The sequence below is a fragment of the Solanum stenotomum genome, chromosome 3 (assembly GCF_019186545.1).
Source record: "Solanum stenotomum isolate F172 chromosome 3, ASM1918654v1, whole genome shotgun sequence".
In the NCBI taxonomy this organism is placed as follows: Eukaryota; Viridiplantae; Streptophyta; class Magnoliopsida; order Solanales; family Solanaceae; genus Solanum; species Solanum stenotomum.
Window position 1 is genome coordinate 4,401,803 of NC_064284.1, and position 19,879 is coordinate 4,421,681.

The 19,879-nt window shown below is 36.4% G+C and overlaps 1 protein-coding gene across 2 annotated transcripts; it reads left to right on the forward strand.

The window, feature by feature from the left end:
• The first annotated feature begins 321 nt into the window (after positions 1–321).
• On the forward strand, positions 322–18,944 carry LOC125858421 (probable serine/threonine protein kinase IREH1). Of its 2 annotated transcripts, XR_007445741.1 has the most exons (18): positions 322–1,205; positions 7,051–7,121; positions 7,213–7,395; positions 7,487–8,863; positions 9,311–9,483; positions 9,610–9,853; positions 10,959–11,051; positions 11,230–11,370; positions 11,449–11,541; positions 13,116–13,320; positions 13,748–13,833; positions 15,561–15,649; positions 17,220–17,271; positions 17,380–17,436; positions 17,547–17,720; positions 17,806–17,883; positions 18,269–18,455; positions 18,571–18,941. XR_007445741.1 is itself a non-coding variant. In XM_049538195.1 (17 exons), the coding sequence occupies exons 1-17, from the start codon at positions 521–523 to the stop codon at positions 18,350–18,352; spliced, it is 3,885 nt and encodes a 1,294-aa protein (XP_049394152.1). In that variant the 5' UTR covers positions 322–520; the 3' UTR covers positions 18,353–18,944. The 2 variants fall into 2 exon arrangements, 1 of the variants encoding a protein (XP_049394152.1); XM_049538195.1 differs by having other exon boundaries at positions 18,269–18,944.
• The last annotated feature ends 935 nt before the right edge of the window (positions 18,945–19,879 follow it).

Here is a 19,879-nt window from a genome sequence, read left to right on the forward strand (position 1 = left end):
ATCGAAGGTCTAATTTTAATGCTAAATAATAATTGAACTATTTTGAGAAGACCAAAGAATTATTCTTTTATTGAAACAATAAATATTAAAATTAAACACTAGTACTAAAAGTCATGGTCATAATAAATAAACAATATTTCGTAGTAACTAACCACTTGACTACTTTAGACCTTATCCACACATAATCACATTCATTAATTTTTTTTTTCTACTATGAATCTTACTATTTTTAAGTGTAAGAAAATTCCAATTCAAAAAACTCAAATAAGTACAAAAATAGGAGTTTTCCCCACTTCTCAACAAAGGGTCTTTTCTTGTTTGCTTCATTTCAGCCCCACTTCTTTCTCCATCAAAAAAGCACCAAAAATTGTTCAGTCTCTTTCACTGAATTCCTTTTTTTCTCCATTCATTCATTCATGCTTTAGTGCAACACTTGCAGCTTCCGGCATGCATTTTTTGCTGCTGGGGCTGTGATTTCTACCTTCAACAACAAGAAAAAGTAGTGATTTAAACCCTAAAGATGGTGTTCAAAGGGCGTTTTTTCTCATCGAAGAAATCCGATACTTCTAGCCCTGATGGATCTTACAACAGTCCAAGATCCAGTGGTTCGAACTCCCCAATTCGATCTGAGAGTAAGAAGAAAGGTAAATCTACTTCGAAGGACAATTCACCAAGTACCCCCACTTCGTTGTCAAGTTTTGCTAGTTTTAGGGATAAGAAAAAGGATGCTAAAGGTAAAGAAAGTCAGAGTTCGACTCCGATTAAGAATTCAGGGAAACCCAGCACAGGGGAAGTTAAGGAAAAGAAAGGGGTGACGGAAACTAAGGAAGCTGGGGCTACTTCGTTTCCGTTGTCACCGATAATGGCGTCGTCGTTGGGATTGAATAAAATTAAGACTCGATCAGGGCCGTTACCGCAGGAGAGCTTTTTTGGGTATGGGAGTAGAGATAAAGGGAATGCTTTGGGTGCTAGCAATTTGTCTAAGACAGGTGGCGATGGGCAGTTGAGTTCTGGTTGGGGAAAGAAGAGTTTAGGGAAGAAGGATGAGATGAAGTCAGTATTGGGGTCTGCTGAGAATGCTGGTCGGATAGATAATTCTAGCAATTCAGATGGTATGTCTGCTGAGAGTGCTGCATTGAAGGACCGAAGCAAACATATACCTGGAACATCAGCGCTGCAGAGCGGTGAATCATATTCTGGAGCAGGTTAGAGCAAAATCACGTACAATATTTGTTGTGTGTGTTTAATATCGATGATGATACTGACATCTATCAGTTAAATTGTGTGGAGAACACTAAGAGAGACGCCCATTAGCTGAACTATGGATTCATTGACATGTTTAGGTTACTATAATGACTCACATTACAAAGCTGAGTCATGTGGGGAATCATTATGTTTATTGGCCAACCATGTTGCTAAAACTTAGAAGTATTTATCATTGAACTGAAGAGGTATAACGAGGCACTATGTAATCTTGCAAGGATTTTAGATAGGAATAAGATTTGTACTTGTAGGGATTTTAGTTGTTTCCCATGATTAAATGTTCAATGCTAGTTATTAAAAGAAGGAAATGATACCTTTAAAATGATAAAATCTGTATTACCAAGTGATACAACAAAGAATTTGGAAACTAAATTTAGAAATAATTGCGTTTTATTTTACCATTTAGTAGCAATTTTATCTTTTAAATATGGCTTAAATGTAGAATGTAGTTATGCTAATCTATTTTAGAAATTTGACAATTTCAAGATTTCAGTTGTAGTGATATATACTTCAATTGTAGTTATGAAATTAATGGAATAGAGAAATCCTAAGGTTGAGCTGGCAATACTAAGACCCCAATGAATGAAAGAAAAAACAGTTTCTTCATGACTCTCAGCAATACGTGGAAATGTGCTTTGGATATGATTCCTAAGCTGATATGACTCACAATCTAACGTATAAAAATTGGGCACTATCTTCTTAAGCTTGGATAAACTCGGATGTCCATAAAGTCCGTGAGTTAAGTTTGGAGGATACGTAATTGGATATGTTATGGAGGAATTCATAGAGTTAAGGTAGTAAAGACCTTGTCATTCACGCCCTACGCCAATAATCTTCCCCGTACTGCATGACAAAAGAATCATATCATCAAGGAATATTATGACACAATTGAGGGCATGAGTCAAACGACTAAGGGGGTGTTTGGATTGACTTTTTTTTTTTTTTAAGTGGCTTATAAGTTAGAATCTAAAATCCATAAGTTTGGAACATCCAACTTTTGGCTTTTGGCCTTTTTGGGTGCTTTTTCAGCCTAAACACTTTTTAAGTTACCCAAAACCCTTCGGGGTGGCTCAGTGGTTTGGACTTGAGACTTATATGTTGGAGGTCGAAACCCCTTGCCACCGAAAACAAGGGGTTTGCCTTCTGGGTCAGGCTCGTCGCACCGGGCTTGCCTAGTGTTGGTTACCTCTCCTATGTGGTTTGCGAGCTATTGCATAGGAGCGGGGTTACCCTGTGCGCACCCAAAGGGTAGCGGCTGCGGGTTTCCCTTGTCATAAAAAAAATGAAGTTACCAAACGCTTCTAAAACTAGAAAAGAACTTTAGCCAAAATCCACTAAAAACAAGCCAATCCAAACTCCCACTAATAGATGCAAAACTAATAAAAGGATGGCTAGAAACATAGTGAACATAGTTTAGGGTGATATAGGATAGGGGATTAACTTGTCCAACTCTTTTTGCACATGTTTGGAATCTATGGGCTAAAGTGACGGTGAAAAGATTTCAGTGGTTGAGACATAGTAAAGGGATTTTTAAAGTACGCAAAACATACAAAAAGCTGAACCATCAAACTCTGCAGTTACTCAAATAGCCCTAGAGACATCTATGGAAAGCCAAGATCCCCTACAAGGTGTCTTGCTTTGTGTGGTTACAGGCTAAATGAGCAATATTGACGTAGGAGAATTTAATGAAGAGGGGAATTACACTTTGCTCTGGATGTTTTTTCTGTGGGAAAACAGCAGAAACAACCAATCATTTGTTCATCCAATGCGAAGTCACTGGCCAATTGCGGTATTTGTTCCTGAGACTTAAAAATATCTCTTGGTCCGTGCCTAGGAGAATTTCAGAGGCTTTAGATAGCTGGGAAGAAGTAGAGACACAAGTAGAAAACAGAAGTAACAGGAGAATTGTCCCTGGCACTATTTGATGGACAATATGGAAAGAGAGGAACCTTAGAGTTTTTGAGAATAGGTAGAGTAGTATGCAACAAGTCAAACTGAATTGCATTTTGACACTGTGTTTTTGGTGTAATCAGATTTACTCTAATGATACTGTCTCGATCATTGATGTCTTAGATATGTAATGTTCTACATAAATAGAAACAATTACCATGTGCAAAAAAAAGTGACAATGAAAAGAGATTGAAATCTATTAGACAAACATAATTTTTCACTAGAAATATGATCAGAAGTGCCTGAATCATGACTTATGTTCCAAAAGTATTAGACCATGAAACACAAGCAACAAATCACAAATGTACTAGTTTGACCAACAAAGACTACTTGTGGAGATACATGCTTATTGGCTTGATATGGAAGGAATTCATGTCGGTTTGACTTTTGAGCAACATGAGCATTTTTGAGGGGGTAGACCATGCAAAAGATAACATACTTCATGAGTGTGTCCAAGCTATACAACAACTACACTTGGGTCGAGATCTTACTAAACGACCCCTTCCTTGTTGATTCTCCGTAGTTTGAAATGCCCTATTTTTTGATGGTTGATGATGAGATCACTGTGACTGGGTGATCTAGCAATGCGAATCAGTGCAAAGAATAGTTCATTAACGGAAGGAACATTAGTAATTAGCCAAATTCTGGTCATGCACCCAATCAAGATCATTAGGAAGTCTAACAGGTGTAGACAACTTCTGTCGTTCTCGTTGTTTTTCCTACACTTGACATCAACTTCTCAAATGTTTTCATGATTGCATGTCCATGTTCTAAGTACACATCCAATCCTGGTTCTTTAAGTTTGTCATCCGAGATATTTAATTGTAAAAACGTGATATGTCATTACTCATTAGTGTATCAAGTGTGAGCCTTTTTTGAAATTGAAATACATGTCTTGAATGGATGAAACAAAGACAACATCAATTTGGAATCAATAGATCGCCATAAGAAACTACATGAGCATAACCATTTTCACTGATGCTAAACATCCTCTTAATAACAACTACTCTGGAAAATGCCAATTCAAAGACAATTTAAAAATATCCTTCGAAAATATAAGAATCCAAATACTGCAACTACACAGATCAATCAATTCGTAGGAAAAGACAAAGCCGAAATCAATGAAACCAAAAAGAAAGAGAGAAAAATCAGAAACTAACATATCCTTCGGGGTGGCCTAGTGGTTTGGGATTGGGACTTCCATGTTGGAGGTCTCAAGATCGAAACTCCTTGCCAGCGAAAGCAAGGGGTTTGCCTTCTGGGCCGAGCTTGTCGCACTAAGTTGCTGCGCGGGTTACCTCTCTTGTGTGGTTTGTCAGCTATTGCATAGGAACATGGGTTTTACCCTATGCGCACCCAAAGGGTAGCAATTGTGGTTTCCCTTGTCATAGAAAATAATAATCAGAAACTAACATGCTATGTGGTAAGCATAATTGATATTTGAATTTCTTGTAAGCAAAGAAAAATAAAGGCTTCAAATTCAAAAGCACAATATTCCCAACTAAGATCAATGAAAATAGGAAAAGAAAATGAAGAAATGAATAATACAATTGCTATTAAAACTTCCCCCTTTTTCAACTAAAAAAAGTCTCAAGCACACATTAAAAACTCATCGACAATGAAAAAATAGGAAAGGAGGAGGAAAAACATCTTAAGCACGTGAAAAGAGTGAGAAAAGTGCTCAAATATTAAGATGGATGAGATGAATTTTAGGAGAATAATTAATTAGCAATAACGAGAAAACAAATAGAGAGGAATTTTTAAAGAAAAATTAATTAGTAATAATGAGGGAATAAATAAATAAGGTAATTATGTAAAATTAATTTGATAAGATTGCGGGAAATGAGTGAGAAGAGGAAACAAAGGCGATTCTGAATTTTTTTAAGCACTGACTGAAATGGATTCTTAGAACGAAGAGAGAATTTTTTTATTGAACTTGGTAACTTTGTATTATATCACTGTGAAAGGAATTTATGAGAATAATTAATTAGTAATAATCTATGATGAAGGAAATAAATTTGGCGAATATGTAAAGAATAATTTCAGGAAAGGCGTGAGAAAAGAAGTGGACACAGAGCTGACTTTTGGACTTTAAACAAGTGGCATTGAAACTGTTCAGAGAAAAGATACCAGACATAAGGATAGTTACATGCAGAAACAAAGGGAAAAAGGAAAAAATACGAGAAAATTAGAAAATAGAATTCTTGGTCTGTGAAGCCTGCCATGTCACCCGGTCTATGTCCCTGAATTATATACATACAAATTTGGGTTGGTCCGCTCTAGGGAGTAATAAATAGAAAAAATAAATTAAAACTCAATAATATTACCTCCATATGTCAGGGTACTATGCCTTGTTATTGGATCAGAAGTATTAATAGCCTGTTTAGCCAAGATTTTGGGAGGCTTAAGGTGCTTATTTTTTAAAAAAGGAGGTGCCTAACCAAGTTCCTGGGTGATAATATGTGCTTCTATGGAGTAGCACGGAAAAAATACACTTAGGATTTTTAAAAAGCTTGGCAAACATTAATTGCTGCTCAAAAGTTAAAATTTATTGGCCAAACACGCTGGTTCTCACCAACAGTACTTTTTAAATTGACAGTTTGGAAAAAAACATTTTCTAAAATAAGCCGATTTCAGGTGGCAAAAGGTGGAATTTGTGGCTTAGGTCGCAGGTTCAAGCCCCACACCATGCAAAGCGAAGCCCGGTATTTAAGTAGAGAAGGGTAGAGGGGCGGGCCCATTATCCACCGAGTTTAGAATGTTGTGATTGGTCCAAAGGGCGGGTCACAGACGGATTTCTCGGTTATCAAATAAATTATCCGTTTTCAAAAGTTTGCCCAAATAGGCTACTCCTTCCGTCATCTTTACTTGTCCATGTTTGACTTGGTACACCCCTTAAGTAACAATAAATAAAAGAGTAATTTTACCATATTACCTCTGATAATTTGAAGTCATTTAAATATAGGTAAATACAAAATGGAACATTCAAGGAGCTTTGTAACAATCCGGAATTCTACATAGTATGTAATACACCTTTTCCAATGTGGTAGTTGGGATACTAAGTCTACTATATGCATTAACTAGGTAAAGTTCTCTCTACCACAACTCCATTCCAGGGATCAAATTAAATGAAGGTTCATGAAATTGGCTGGCTTGCCAATCCTATACTATCAAGCTTCAACAATAAACTGTTCTAGTCACGTGGATTACTAAAAACATTATGTACTAGTGGAGATACACTTTGAGGAAAGAAATAAGCATTATTAATATGACGAAGGAAATGCAGTTGGTTCTCCCAAGTTTCTAAGTCCATTACATATTTTGCAACTACCTCTTTTTCACTACATGCAGTAATTAAACCTTATGTTACCCTGCTCCTTTTTTTGGGTGCATTAGTGTTGGTGTCCCTTTATCCTGTTACAAATTAACTCTGGAAAAAAGATGCAAATTGGCAGTAATGCATTTGGATGACAGTAATTGTTAGCATGTTCTTAGATTGCTCACAACCTTATATGTTAAATTCTAGTCAACATGTTCTTTTTCAGTTTTCTTTCCCTTCATTTTCTCCTACTTGGAAAGGTGTTTTTTTTTGCTGAAAATTCCCTGGCATACTTAATTTGTTGTAAATCCACCTAATAAGCTTAAGAAAAGATTTGTAGCTAATTTGTTATTAGACCTCTGCTTACTGGTGAACATCATCTAGAGTTCAGAAACTTTTACATGATCCAAAATATCATATACTTTATTCACATTAAGCAATACATGTATAGCATTGGCTATAGAGTTTCCATGGTTCATGACTAGTATTTTATTTTGTCTATTGCATTTTTGTGATAGGGCAATTCAATCCATCTTGGAGCCATTCTGGAGGTCTCAGGGGCATGGATGTATATACTCCCGAATTGAAGGTAAGAAGGGTTCTCAGAGTACCTGTTGTATTAGTTGATTCTTTTTCCTGCTGTAACGTTATCCTTAGTCTAACGAAGATGTGCTTTCTAGACATCTTATGAATGGGAAAACCCAAAGGAGTCTGAATCACCTCGCGTTCAAGCTATACTGCGGGTAACTACTGCACCTAGGAAAAGGTTCCCAGCAGATATAAAAAGTTTTTCCCATGAACTTAATTCCAAAGGTGTACGGCCTTATCCATTCTGGAAGCCTCGAGGTTTAAATAATTTGGAGGTAATTTTATCTTTTTTGCTAGTTTCTTTAATTTAGTAAATGATCAGCATATTGCTTTCAATTATAACCAGTTCTTTTGCAATTTTAACAGGAAGTCTTAATGATGATTAGAGCAAAGTTCGACAAAGCAAAGGAGGAAGTGGACTCTGATCTGCGCATTTTTGCTGCAGATCTGGTTGGAGTTCTTGAAAAAAATGCAGAAACTCATCCGGAATGGCAAGAAACTATTGAAGATTTGTTGGTTTTGGCTCGGAGATGTGCAATGACATCACCGGGGGAATTTTGGCTTCAGTGTGAGGGGATTGTTCAGGAGCTGGATGATAGACGCCAGGAACTTCCAATGGGTACGCTGAAGCAGCTGCATACTAGGATGCTTTTTATACTTACAAGGTGTACACGATTGCTTCAATTCCACAAGGAAAGTGCGTTTGCTGAGGATGAACCTGTATTTCAACTTCGTCAATCGTTGCAGCCTGTGGAAAAACACATTCCTCCAGGCATTAGAAGAAATGTTATGATGTCTGGTCCTATGCAATTCCCAAAGGTGCCGGCCCCCAGAAAATCTTATAGTCAGGAACAACATGGGTTAGAGTGGAGGAGAGATCAGGCTGTACATCAAGAGAACTCTCAGGTTGCGCAAGCTGAAAATCCAAAAAAATTGGAGACTCCTGGTGGAGGGGATCGGATGACATCATGGAATAAATTTCCAACTCCAGCAGTAAAAAGTCCCAACGAAGCTTCTCCAATCAAGGAGCACACAATTGATGGCAATATTGAACCTTCAAAGCTATTAGTGGACAAAAGAGGAATTCCTGATGTAAATGTAGCTGCTGACAAGCATCCTGAGCTTCTTTCTGCTAAAGATTCTCATGCACATTCTTCAATTCCTTCGAAGCACCAGCATAAAGCTTACTGGGGTGATCAACCAAGTGTTTCGGACGAAAATTCAATAATTTGCCGCATTTGTGAGGATGAGGTTCCCACTTTGCATGTAGAAGATCACTCCAGAATATGTGCTATTGCCGATCGTTGTGATCAAAAGGGTCTTAGTGTTAATGAGCGCTTGCTTAGAATTACAGATACTCTTGAGAAGCTCATGGAGTCATTCTCACAGAAAGACTTCCAGCCCATTGTTGGAAGCCCAGATGTCACAAAAGTATCAAACTCTAGTGTGACCGAGGAATCTGAACCCTTCTCTCCAAAACTTAGTGATTGGTCACGCCGAGGGTCAGAAGACATGCTGGATTGTTTTCCTGAAGCAGATAACTCTGTGTTCATGGATGAATTTAAAGGTTTACCTACTATGTCATGTAAAACCCGCTTTGGACCAAAGTCAGATCAAGGAATGACAACATCATCTGCAGGCAGCATGACTCCTAGGTCCCCCTTGCAGACACCACGGACTAGCCAGATAGACCTGCTATTGGCAGGTAAAGGTGGTTTCTCTGAGCATGATGATCTTCCTCAGGTAGTTGCCAGTACATATCTGCTGCCTACTTTTTTAATTTCGTTGTTTTTGGTGATACTGGTAAAAGGATTTGTTTTGTAGCCCGCAGGGGTTGCCTGTAATTGTATGTATATGTATATGTATATGTATATGTGTATTGATATATGTAATCGCTTAGCAAATGTTATTTGAGGTGGACATATGATATTCATTTTCAATTTGAGCTGTATTTTCTGGCTTATTCCTGGGATTTGCTCCGTTTGAAGTTTGAGAAGCTTGTGTTTGTTGTAACATATTTCATTTGAATGGAAGTTTTAATGATATTCCCTATTTTTAGTGTAAAGATTCAGTATAGTAATATTTATGTTAGGTCCTACATTTGCTCATGTTAGTGTAGTATATTTGGTATTGACTTCTTTCAGGAGTTCTGAATTGAACATTTTGTTGTTCTACGTCTTGATGGTGCAGATGAATGAACTGGCAGATATTGCTCGATGTGTGGCGAACACACCTTTAAATGATGATCGGTCTACATCTTATTTGCTCTCTTGCCTTGAAGATCTGAAAGTTGTGACAGAACGCAGAAAGCGGGATGCACTTACGGTTGAAACATTTGCAACCCGCATAGAAAAGCTGATAAGGTAAGTTAGTTTCGTACTTGTGATTTATTCCTTGCTGTGCTTTCCAAGGAAAATAGAAGACGAAATTATAAGAATTGTGGAAGTATTTGCAACAGAAGGATTAATACCTTTTCTTTTGTCATCCAGGGAGAAGTATTTGCAACTATGCGAACTAGTTGATGATGACAAGGTTGATATCAGTAGCTCTGTCATTGATGAAGATGCTCCCTTGGAAGATGATGTTGTACGTAGCTTGAGAACCAGCCCTATTCATTCGAAAGACCGTACCTCTATAGATGACTTTGAGATAATAAAGCCAATTAGTCGTGGGGCATTTGGCCGTGTTTTCTTGGCGAAAAAGAAAACCACCGGAGATTTCTTTGCAATTAAGGTACACAGACAGTTTGCTGTAGGAGTCCTTTTTTTTTGTTGATCAACTCTCCTCCTGGTAAATGCTATAGGAGTTCTTTTTAATTTTCTTTTTGTTGTTGATCAACTTAGGGACATTTTTTTTCCCTTGCTCTTAAGATTATTTTCATGTGGCATGTGAGCAAGCACCTGTAGAACTTTGTCTCCTTGAACCCCAGCCAAAAGAAAACTGGACAAGAAGTCCATGTCAGCACTTTATTTTGATATGTATTGGTTCATCTCTAGAAGAAGAATCTATGTTGAATTTGGGGATTTTTCTGGAAGGATTATGTTACACTGGCAAGATGTTCTTCATCACTACGGAAACATAATAACCTCAGGAAGATGAAAGAAAAGAGATTCACGATAGAACTTTTAGAATAAAACGAATACATATTTGAGTATATTAAGAAAATATTTAAAAACCTCCCTTTTCCTTTTTCATTTTGGCAATGCAAAGGGAGTTGCTTAAGTCATTTATTTTTTATTTGAAAAGATGAAAAGTAAGCAGTTGCACTGCGTGGCCCATGCAGGTCTTGAACCTGCAACCTTTGCAAGGAGAGTTGCTTAATTAACTTTATGATGTATACATGTGCTTCTTTACTTATCAAAAAATTGTCTGCACATGTATATCTTTTCAAGGTTGAGAGCAGGGAGGTGTGATTTCTTCATTTTTTAACTGAGATCTCCCATTTGTATTTTGCTGGATATATGTTGTCTGCATGTCTGTTGTTTCTCTGATGATATGACTTCTACTTCTCAGAAGCTTCTGGTCTGTGGAACCTAGATTTAGGATAAGAACCATTCTGCTATCTTGCATCAGTTACTGTCTCATTCAGTGGAATTTGGTTTTCTGATTAATGACATTCTTGTGCTTTATACTTATTTTAGTAAGACATGAAATTTTTGTTCGACTCAAAGTGAGGAAGATCTTATCCTTCCATCGGTTCTGGTGTATAAAGTATGCTGCTTTTGTGATCCCACTTCTTCTTTGCCTAACAGTCAATATCTTAATTGTACAGGTGTTAATTGTGTGTATATTAAACGATGTTTTTTGTGGCATTCCAACTTACTTGTTTAGTCTACAGGTTTTGAAGAAGGCAGATATGATACGCAAAAATGCTGTTGAGAGTATATTGGCAGAACGTGATATTTTAATATCAGTTCGCAATCCCTTTGTGGTGAGCATGTGAACCGAGAAAAGTTTTATTTCTAGATATCCTTATCAAAAAAAAAAAGTTTTATTTCTAGATATCCTTGTCAAAAAAAAAAAGTTTTATTTCTAGATATCCTTATCAAAAAAAAAAAGTTTTATTTCTATATATGATAAACTGTTTTACTAATTTTATTATGTATTAGGTTCGCTTCTTCTACTCATTTACTTGCCGTGAGAACTTGTACCTTGTGATGGAATACTTGAATGGTGGGGACCTGTATTCATTGTTGAGAAATCTTGGCTGCTTGGATGAAGATGTTGCTCGTGTTTATATCGCTGAAGTAGTGAGTATTTATATCTCCTTTACAAAAACATTGTGTACAACATGGTGAAACATAAATCTAAGATTCTGAGCTGTTCAGGTGCTTGCTCTGGAATATCTGCACTCTTTGCGAGTGGTTCATCGTGATTTAAAGCCAGACAATTTGTTGATTGCTCATGATGGTCACATCAAGGTAATAGTCTCTTATTTTTTACTTCATTAAGTGCTATCAATGCGGACTTAGCTAAGACCAGAGCACGTGGAAACAGAGAATCTGTATAGGCAAATCAGTTTTGCGTGTTTCCTAGTCTGGTTGGAGACTTGTATGTTGGTGTAGGTATAAATTTGAGAGTTTAAAGAATTTCTACTTGTTGAGAACCCCCTAAATTACCCTAAAAGACTACTTATATAGTATTTTAATGAAATGGGCTATGATGAAGCAGAATAGTCATAGAAGTCCCATAAATGGACACAACTAATTTGGGATTGAGGTGTAATTGATTGATTGAGTCAAGTGTTGTTATATGACTGTTTTGCTGGAATTATATTCCAGATATGTTAGTTCCAGATTTCAACTTTTTGGGAATGGGGTGGCATAATGCTTGTGCTTTTGTGGTTCTCTGCCCACTTTATTGGTATGAAGAAATTTCTATAATATCCTCCAGCTTGCTTTACTTTTAGCAATTGCATGTTTGGTATCCATCTTGCTCTCAAGGGCTTTGGTTCAGTGGTAAGGGTACAACACACAATGTCTGGGTTAGGCGTATGTCACGAGTTCGAACCGAAGTGTGGACAAAGCCGGGTATTATATGCAGAAGGATAAAGGTGCGGAGCGATTATCTACCAAGTTCCGAACTGTGTGCCAACTTGCCTTTAAGGATTTCTCGGTCATAAGTCATAACTATGTAGCTTGCTAGCATGTTGTGGATGTATGTGAATGTTGATCTGTAATTCATAGTCCTACCATTGAATTGGGAATCTCATGAGCGAACTTGGGCCTGGCTTGTCACATCAATTTGGTATTTTGCATTTCAATATTGACCAAATAGATGCCCAAATTTGGAATATTAAAAAAATTAAGGCAACTCTCAATATAAAATTGGGGAACATGTAATTCAATAAAAAACATGATAAGCATATATAGGTTGTCAATAGTTGGTCACCATGATCATAACTATTTGCAAAGTGAGTGTAACAGCTTACCCTCTACGTAACGACAGATCTTTTAGCTTAGCCAAACACCCTTAGGTTCTTTAGTGGATTATAATATGATAATTACTCTTATCAAATACAAATGGTTGAGGGTCTTAATGAATCAATATACCCTTTAGTTCATTAGTGTTACATCAAGTATTTCCGTACTCGTATTATCCTATATCATTTGTTTCCTTTTTGAGCTTGGGGCTTGGGGTGAGTATGCTTATGTTAACATATCCCATCTCAAGCGCAAATCACTGAAGTGTAATTTCATAGTTTTTGCTGATGTAAGCAGGTATTGTCAATTGATATCCAGATGTTTGCCATTTTCGAAAAGCAGTTCACCTTTTGATAAAATTGCTTGAACTGCATTAAGTTCTTTTTCTTAGTGAGGTTGAAGTTCAATTATTTTGTTCTTTTGCATGTATATCTTGATAATAGGCAAGCTCAAATGCAAAGCTTGTTGATAGAACTGTTTCTTTTGTGTTTCCTGGTTTGAAGTTTATTATGTTCAACTATGTAGTTTTTTTTGTGCTGATGAGTCAGCTTTAATGGTGGTATTGTCTACAGTTGACGGACTTTGGGCTTTCTAAAGTCGGTCTTATCAACAGCACAGATGACTTGTCTGGTCCGGCAGTCAGTGGAACATCCATGATGGATGATGATGAATCTCAGTTGCTGGCACTTGAACATCAGCAGGAGAGGCGCGAGAAACGCTCTGCTGTTGGCACACCAGACTATTTGGCACCCGAAATCCTTCTAGGAACAGGACATGGTGTGTATATCTGTTATTTGTTGTTCTCTACCTTCAACGACAATGAATTGCTGATTTATCTTTCGAGAAGTGTCAGATGAAGCAATCAACCTGTTGCCGGTCTAAATTACCTTTCCCCTTCTTACTTACCCTTATGGTGTAATTACGTAGTCTCTTCTTGGCGGTTAAGTGGAATTACTTCTATATAATAAAAAATTTGATATGCATGTTCTGCCGGTTACCACACTCCTGTAGAACCGAAAAAGGGTGAGGGGGGGATTGTTGCTTTTTTTTAGAGATCTTCAAATTTTTTTATTAATTTTTTGTTTAAGTTGTCATATCATTAATTATATAGAACCTGTAAGAAAACAATTTGGATGTGACAACATTCTCTTTTTGTGCCATTCTATTTCTTGTTAAGCGGTTACCGCAGCTTGATTTTTTTCAGGTTTCACTGCTGATTGGTGGTCTGTGGGTGTTATTCTCTTTGAGTTGATTGTTGGCATTCCACCTTTCAATGCGGAGCATCCTCAGGTTAATATTTTGTACTACTTGTTTCTTTATTCTTTATTTTCCCTTGTGATATTATGAATGTATTCCATTTATGAGTTTTATATTTTTATATATAAGGATGACTAGCTATTGTTCTTTAATGTGTTAAATTAGGTTCAGAGTTTTTCTTATATGTTGCCTAAGCAGTTTTTTCAATTATGGAAAAAATTTGGCATGGTTCGGAATACTTTAAATGTCTCTTTAGGGACATCCGATAAAATTGGAACTGTAAGGTTGAAATACTTGAAATAATGCTAGTTTTTATATGGAAAATATACTCAATTCTTAACAGCTTGTTTCATTTGGAAAATTTAACGTACCTTAAATAACTGATTTCATTCTAACCATTTGTATTAGAGTAATATGTGGATATAGTTAAAAGGAAAATGACTTCGTGAAAACCAATTTTATACTAAATAGAACCGAGTTAGTAATAAAATCAGGTGAAAAAGAATAAGTAAAACTGGACCTAAGTGCATTTGTGAGAAACAACTTAGATCTTCACTTATAAAGAGAATATCATGTTTCTGAGATTGCCACTTCTCTTTCACAATTGTGACACTGGGGACATTCTTTCCCCTCACAGTGACTCATATTTTCTGATTTGATTTCTAGGTCTTGAGTGTCACCCAGACTTGCTTTTTAGAGTAAATATGTGTCATATGATGAGAACTAATTTACTTAGTATCGCTTAGAGTTCAGAGGGCTGCTCTAGTGGCAGAGCCTATTTCCAGTCATTTGGTTGGGACATCGAGTTTCCCAGGGAGGAAAGAGAATAGGGGTTGCTGGGGTTGGAGGGGTAGAGTAGGTAGAAAAGAAAAGCATTGTTTAGTGTAAGAGTTTCTTTCTTTTTCTTTTTCTATTAAATGAGTTTAATTAAATAAAAGAAAAGATAAAAAAGGAAGTCCCTCTTTCTCAAAAAAAAGGAAGTACCTGTAAATATTGTGGACTTTGTTACTAAATGTTTTTGGATCTATTACTAATAACATCCCTTGTAGGTTTCGTGAAATGCCATATCATGTTATGAGTTGCCAATTAATGAACTATGCCTCAATCTTAAACTAGTCGGGTCAGCTAAATAGATCCTTGGTATACTCACGGCGATTTTATGAATTTGTCTTCAAGTTATATTCTTACTTACCAGATTTGACCTTTTCATAGTTTTCTTTCTTAAATCAATAAACAATTAGCTCACGAATAAATATCGTTAATTTGTTACCTACTTATTGTTTACTCCCTCTATCTCAATGATATGTCATTCCTTTTAAAATCTTAAAACTTCTCATTTTTACCCTTAATGAGATAATTTGTTGCCACACAAATGTCTATGGCTTGGCTTAGATCACAAGTTTTAAAAGTCTTTCTTTCTTTAACTTTGTGCGCCAAATGAAACACCACCACGTTAATTGGGATTGAAAGTCTTTCTTTCTTTAACTTTGGGCGCCAAATGAAACACCGCCACATCAATTGGGATTATTGTTTCTTTTAATGAATCATACGTTTTTAATTTTTGTTAATTTACAGTTAACAATTATAGACATTAATTATTGAATAAAAATGTAAATATAGCTTAAAATATATCGAACTTGATCTAAACAGTTAATTGCAGGCCTTAGCACTCTTTGAGGGGTTTCTGTTTTTTGGATATATACGCTGATGTTCTTGCATAAGTACTTCTAAATTTTGTATTAACCTTTTCTTGTATTCAGAAAATATTCGACAATATTCTCAATCGTAATATACCTTGGCCTGGAGTTCCTGAGGAAATGAGTCCCGAGGCATTTGATCTGATTGACCGGTAAGAGAATCTCTGGCTGTTCTTATGAATCCCAACATTATTTTCCTTCTTAACTGTGAGTATTTAGTTTTATTTTCTCTTGTTTTTGGCCGGAGGCATGTGTGAATTATGAAATGTAATTTTTTTCTAAATAAGTAATCAGTTATCTGGACTTCAGAGAGCTGCGGGTGTTTAAATTGGTTTTGACTACAAACACTGGTGTTCTATATTAAAAGATTTCCGTAAATTGTCTTAAGTTAGTCAATGGTTGTGTTACTATAGCAAATTTCAAATATTTTTAGCTAATTGCTTTTCCATCTTGAAGTTTTTATGTGCATGCACTTTGGAGACATGTCCTCTGCGGAGTGTTCAAACACAATTCCTTTTCTCAGGACAGGAAAAAAATTTCACCACAGAAAGGATAAATGTGATCACTTGAATCACTAAAGGGGCTGTTTGGTTACCAGGATCAGGATTCTAATCTCGGGGTATAAATTTTAGGATAATATTCCTCTGCCCTCCGTAAAGGTAGGGGTAAAGTTTGTGTACATCCTACCCCTAAACCCCCACTTGTGGGATTACACTCGGTATGTTGTTGTATCTGTCCAGTGTTTGATTACTGGTATTAGCTAATGCCTAATACCGATATAGATCTTATTCCGTAATCCTGGTTTTATTTATCCCACGTTGGGGGAAGAATATTACCTTTTAAACCTTTTATAATTTACATATACCCACCTTCAAACCAATCACATGTTTTGGATTATACACCATATATCTCACATTTTTAATTTCATGAACCAAGCAAAGCACTAGTACTAAATAATCCAGGGATTATTAATCCTAGTTTTATAGTCTCTGCATAACTTTCTCCCAAACCAAGTAACCCCCAAGTAAATCTGTTCTAACAAATGAGATGAGTTGGGATTTTGAATCTACCATTTGGCATGTTCAATGAATCACTATGCCAATCCAAAACAAGTTTTGGTTCACTACATGAATCCACTGTATCCAGTCGATTCTATTTTTATTTTTTTTATGACAAGGGAAACCCGCAGCCACTATACTTTGGGTACGCATAGGGTAAAACCCCCGCTCCTATGCAATAGCTCGCAAACATAGGAGAGGTAACTCGCACTAGGCTTGCTCGGCCCAGAAGGCAAACCCCTTGCTTTCGCTGGCAAGGGGTTTCGAACTTGAGACCTCCAACATGGAAGTCCCAAGCCCAAACCACTGGGCCACCCCGAAGGGTGTATCCATTCTGTTCTATTTGGGCCCATTTCACATCCCAATGCTATTATCTAGTTTTATTTACTTGACCCCCAAAAAACCATAATGTTCGAGTGCAGTTACTCAGATTTTACTAGAACTGTCTGTCTTGGTGCTTTGAATTAGGATGAACGAGCTTTAAAAAACATTAAACACTACTACTTACTAAAAATATATAAATACAACATGACTTCTCAAATTAAATGAAATCACTGAATCAAAAAATAAAACTGAAGATGACTTTTTCTGTCCAATAGATGTATCATTGAACTATTTGCTATCCGTTTCTCAAATTTTGGGCTGCTGTCATTGTAAATTTCAGGTTACTTAGAGAAGATCCCAACCATAGGCTTGGAGCCGGAGGAGCCTCAGAGGTAACAGTCATTTTTCCATTGTATCATTGATATGAACATAGTTCTATTCATTCTTTTAAGTATAAATCTTTGGAGTTCATCTGAGAATTGAATGCAATTCTTATGCAGGTGAAACAGCACCCTTTCTTTAGGGATATTAACTGGGACACACTTGCTAGACAGAAGGTTCGACTGCAATCTCTATTTCATTTTTACTTTATCTATAGTGGCTGATAGGTAAATGAGGTACCTCGTAAGCTAATCACTGTTGCACCAAATGCTTGTATGTCTCTCAGGCTGCATTTGTGCCTGCTTCAGAAAATGCACTGGATACAAGTTACTTCACGAGTCGCTTCTCTTGGAATCCTTCAGATGAACGTGTATACGCAGCCAGTGAATTTGAGGGGTCTACCGATAACGATAGTGTTAGTGATAATAGCAGTTGTTTAAGTAATCGCCATGATGAACTGGTATGATTACGATCAATGTATTTAAGGTTTATTTGTGAATCTGGATTTTTTTGTTGAGCGGGTTTCTCGATGCATTGCTGAACAGGTTGATGAATGTGGTGGTCTTGCAGAATTTGAGTCAGGCTCTTCCATCAACTACTCTTTTAGTAACTTCTCATTTAAGGTAGTTTCTTGTTCGATCACTCTTGATTCATGATTGTTTGCTTTTCATTAGTAGCACTTGGTATCATTTTGGCATACTAGGTTATTCAATGTTATAACAAGAAGTGGAAAGATGCTAAACAAGTAAAGAGTTTCTCGATTCTGGTACATAATCATTGTGGTATTGAACCTATGAGTCATACTATGTGACACCTTTCGCTACACTATACAACCTTAACATTTTATTAACACCTGTTACCTGTCATTTGATTAATCCAAAATAAATCTCTTAGCTCCTGATCAACCAATTATCATTTTTTGTAATATGTGATGTTCTCTTTTGCCGCCAAGGAGCCATTCCAAACTTCCAACAACTGGTCTAATTATATTGACTTCTCTTCCTGCAGAATCTGTCCCAGCTTGCGTCAATCAATTATGATTTGCTTACAAAAGATTGGAAAGATGATCAACCGACAAATCCTAATGCATAGCTAAAGGGCACTTGCAGCCATAAAGTGTCAGATTTGATTTTTTCTGTCGGTCTGACGTAATGAAAAGAATGGCAATCATCTCCTGTCTGTATACCTTGTAAATGTATGTGGTTGCCTTAATAGTGTTCTCTTCTGTAAAAGTATGTCCTTGTTCTATACTGTAGCACTAGTATTATGCTTCTGAAGATAATTGAAACCTTTTGTTGCCCCTGTTGCAGATATATAAAAGCAGCTTAAAGACTTGTGCCTGGCTACCGCGGGATGTTTTTTTTTTTGTCATACATACAAGTTTAATGCTGTGAAGTTTCATTTAGTTTTTATTTTACAGCTGCGTGAGGCCCTCCAGTCATTGGCATTAAGGCCTCTGATTGTACTTGTAAAAGTTACCCTCCACAGCTAGAAAAAACAGCAAAGGTGACATGATTGCTCATCTCAATTTTTGGGTTATCTGTTAGCTGGTCTCTTTCTCTCCCTCTCTCTCTTTCTCATTCTTTTTTATTGGTTCCGCGAGTATTTGCCTAACCTGTTGTTGGCGCTCCAGGTTCTGGCTATTCGAGGAATTCAGGATTCTCTTATTGGTTGATTTGGCATGTCTAAAGTTAGACTTTAGCAAATCCTACTTCAAATCTATATGTTTGAAGTTTTAATTATTAAAATCTCAGTTTGAAGTCGATTTTGAAATGACTTGGGCTATGTTTTAAATAGGAAAAATTACATAAGTGAGGTCTTTTATTTAATAATTACCACCTTTAAATATACTTTTATTTTATTAGCATTTTTGTCAACTTTAAGCATTACTTAAATAATTTTGTTTAAAGAATTTTCAACTCAGCAAAAAGTGCTGTATCTAATTAGGAACTAATCGGGAACATTCATTCACTCATTCCCTCTTTCACTTTTCTTTCTGCTCCTCTCTGAAAATTCTAGGGTTTTGCTGTTCTTTCTTCTTCAATTTTCAGCACAAATTCTAATGGAAGAAGGTAAACAAAAATTGCCTAAAAGAAGTCTGCGGATACTTAGTGATGTTGATACTTTGAATCAAAAAGTTTATAGAAGGAATCGGATTTGAAAATTTTAGGGTTTTGCCGTTCTTTCTTCTTCCATTTTCAGCACAAATTCTAGTGGATAAAGTAAATGAAAATCGCTTAAAAGAAGTCTGTGAATACTTAGTGATGTTGATACATCAAATCAAAAAGTTTATAGAAGGAGTTGGATCTGAAAAATTTAGGGTTTTGCCGTTCTTTCTTCTTCAATTTTCAGCACAAATTCTAATGGAAGAAGGTAAATGAAAATTGCCTAGAAGAAGTTTGCGGATACTTAGTGATGTTGATACTTTGAATCAAAAAGTTTATAGAAGGAGTTAGATGAAGGGTTAAATTTCAGATCTACTGCTACCGACAAAGTTAATGATGGTCCCAATTTTAATTTGGAAATTTCACAGGTATCGGGTGAGCAGAACAAGGAGGAGAGGATGCATGTTCATTGTAAAGGTAAAAAACGAGTCAAAGAGGTGAACAATGCAAAAAA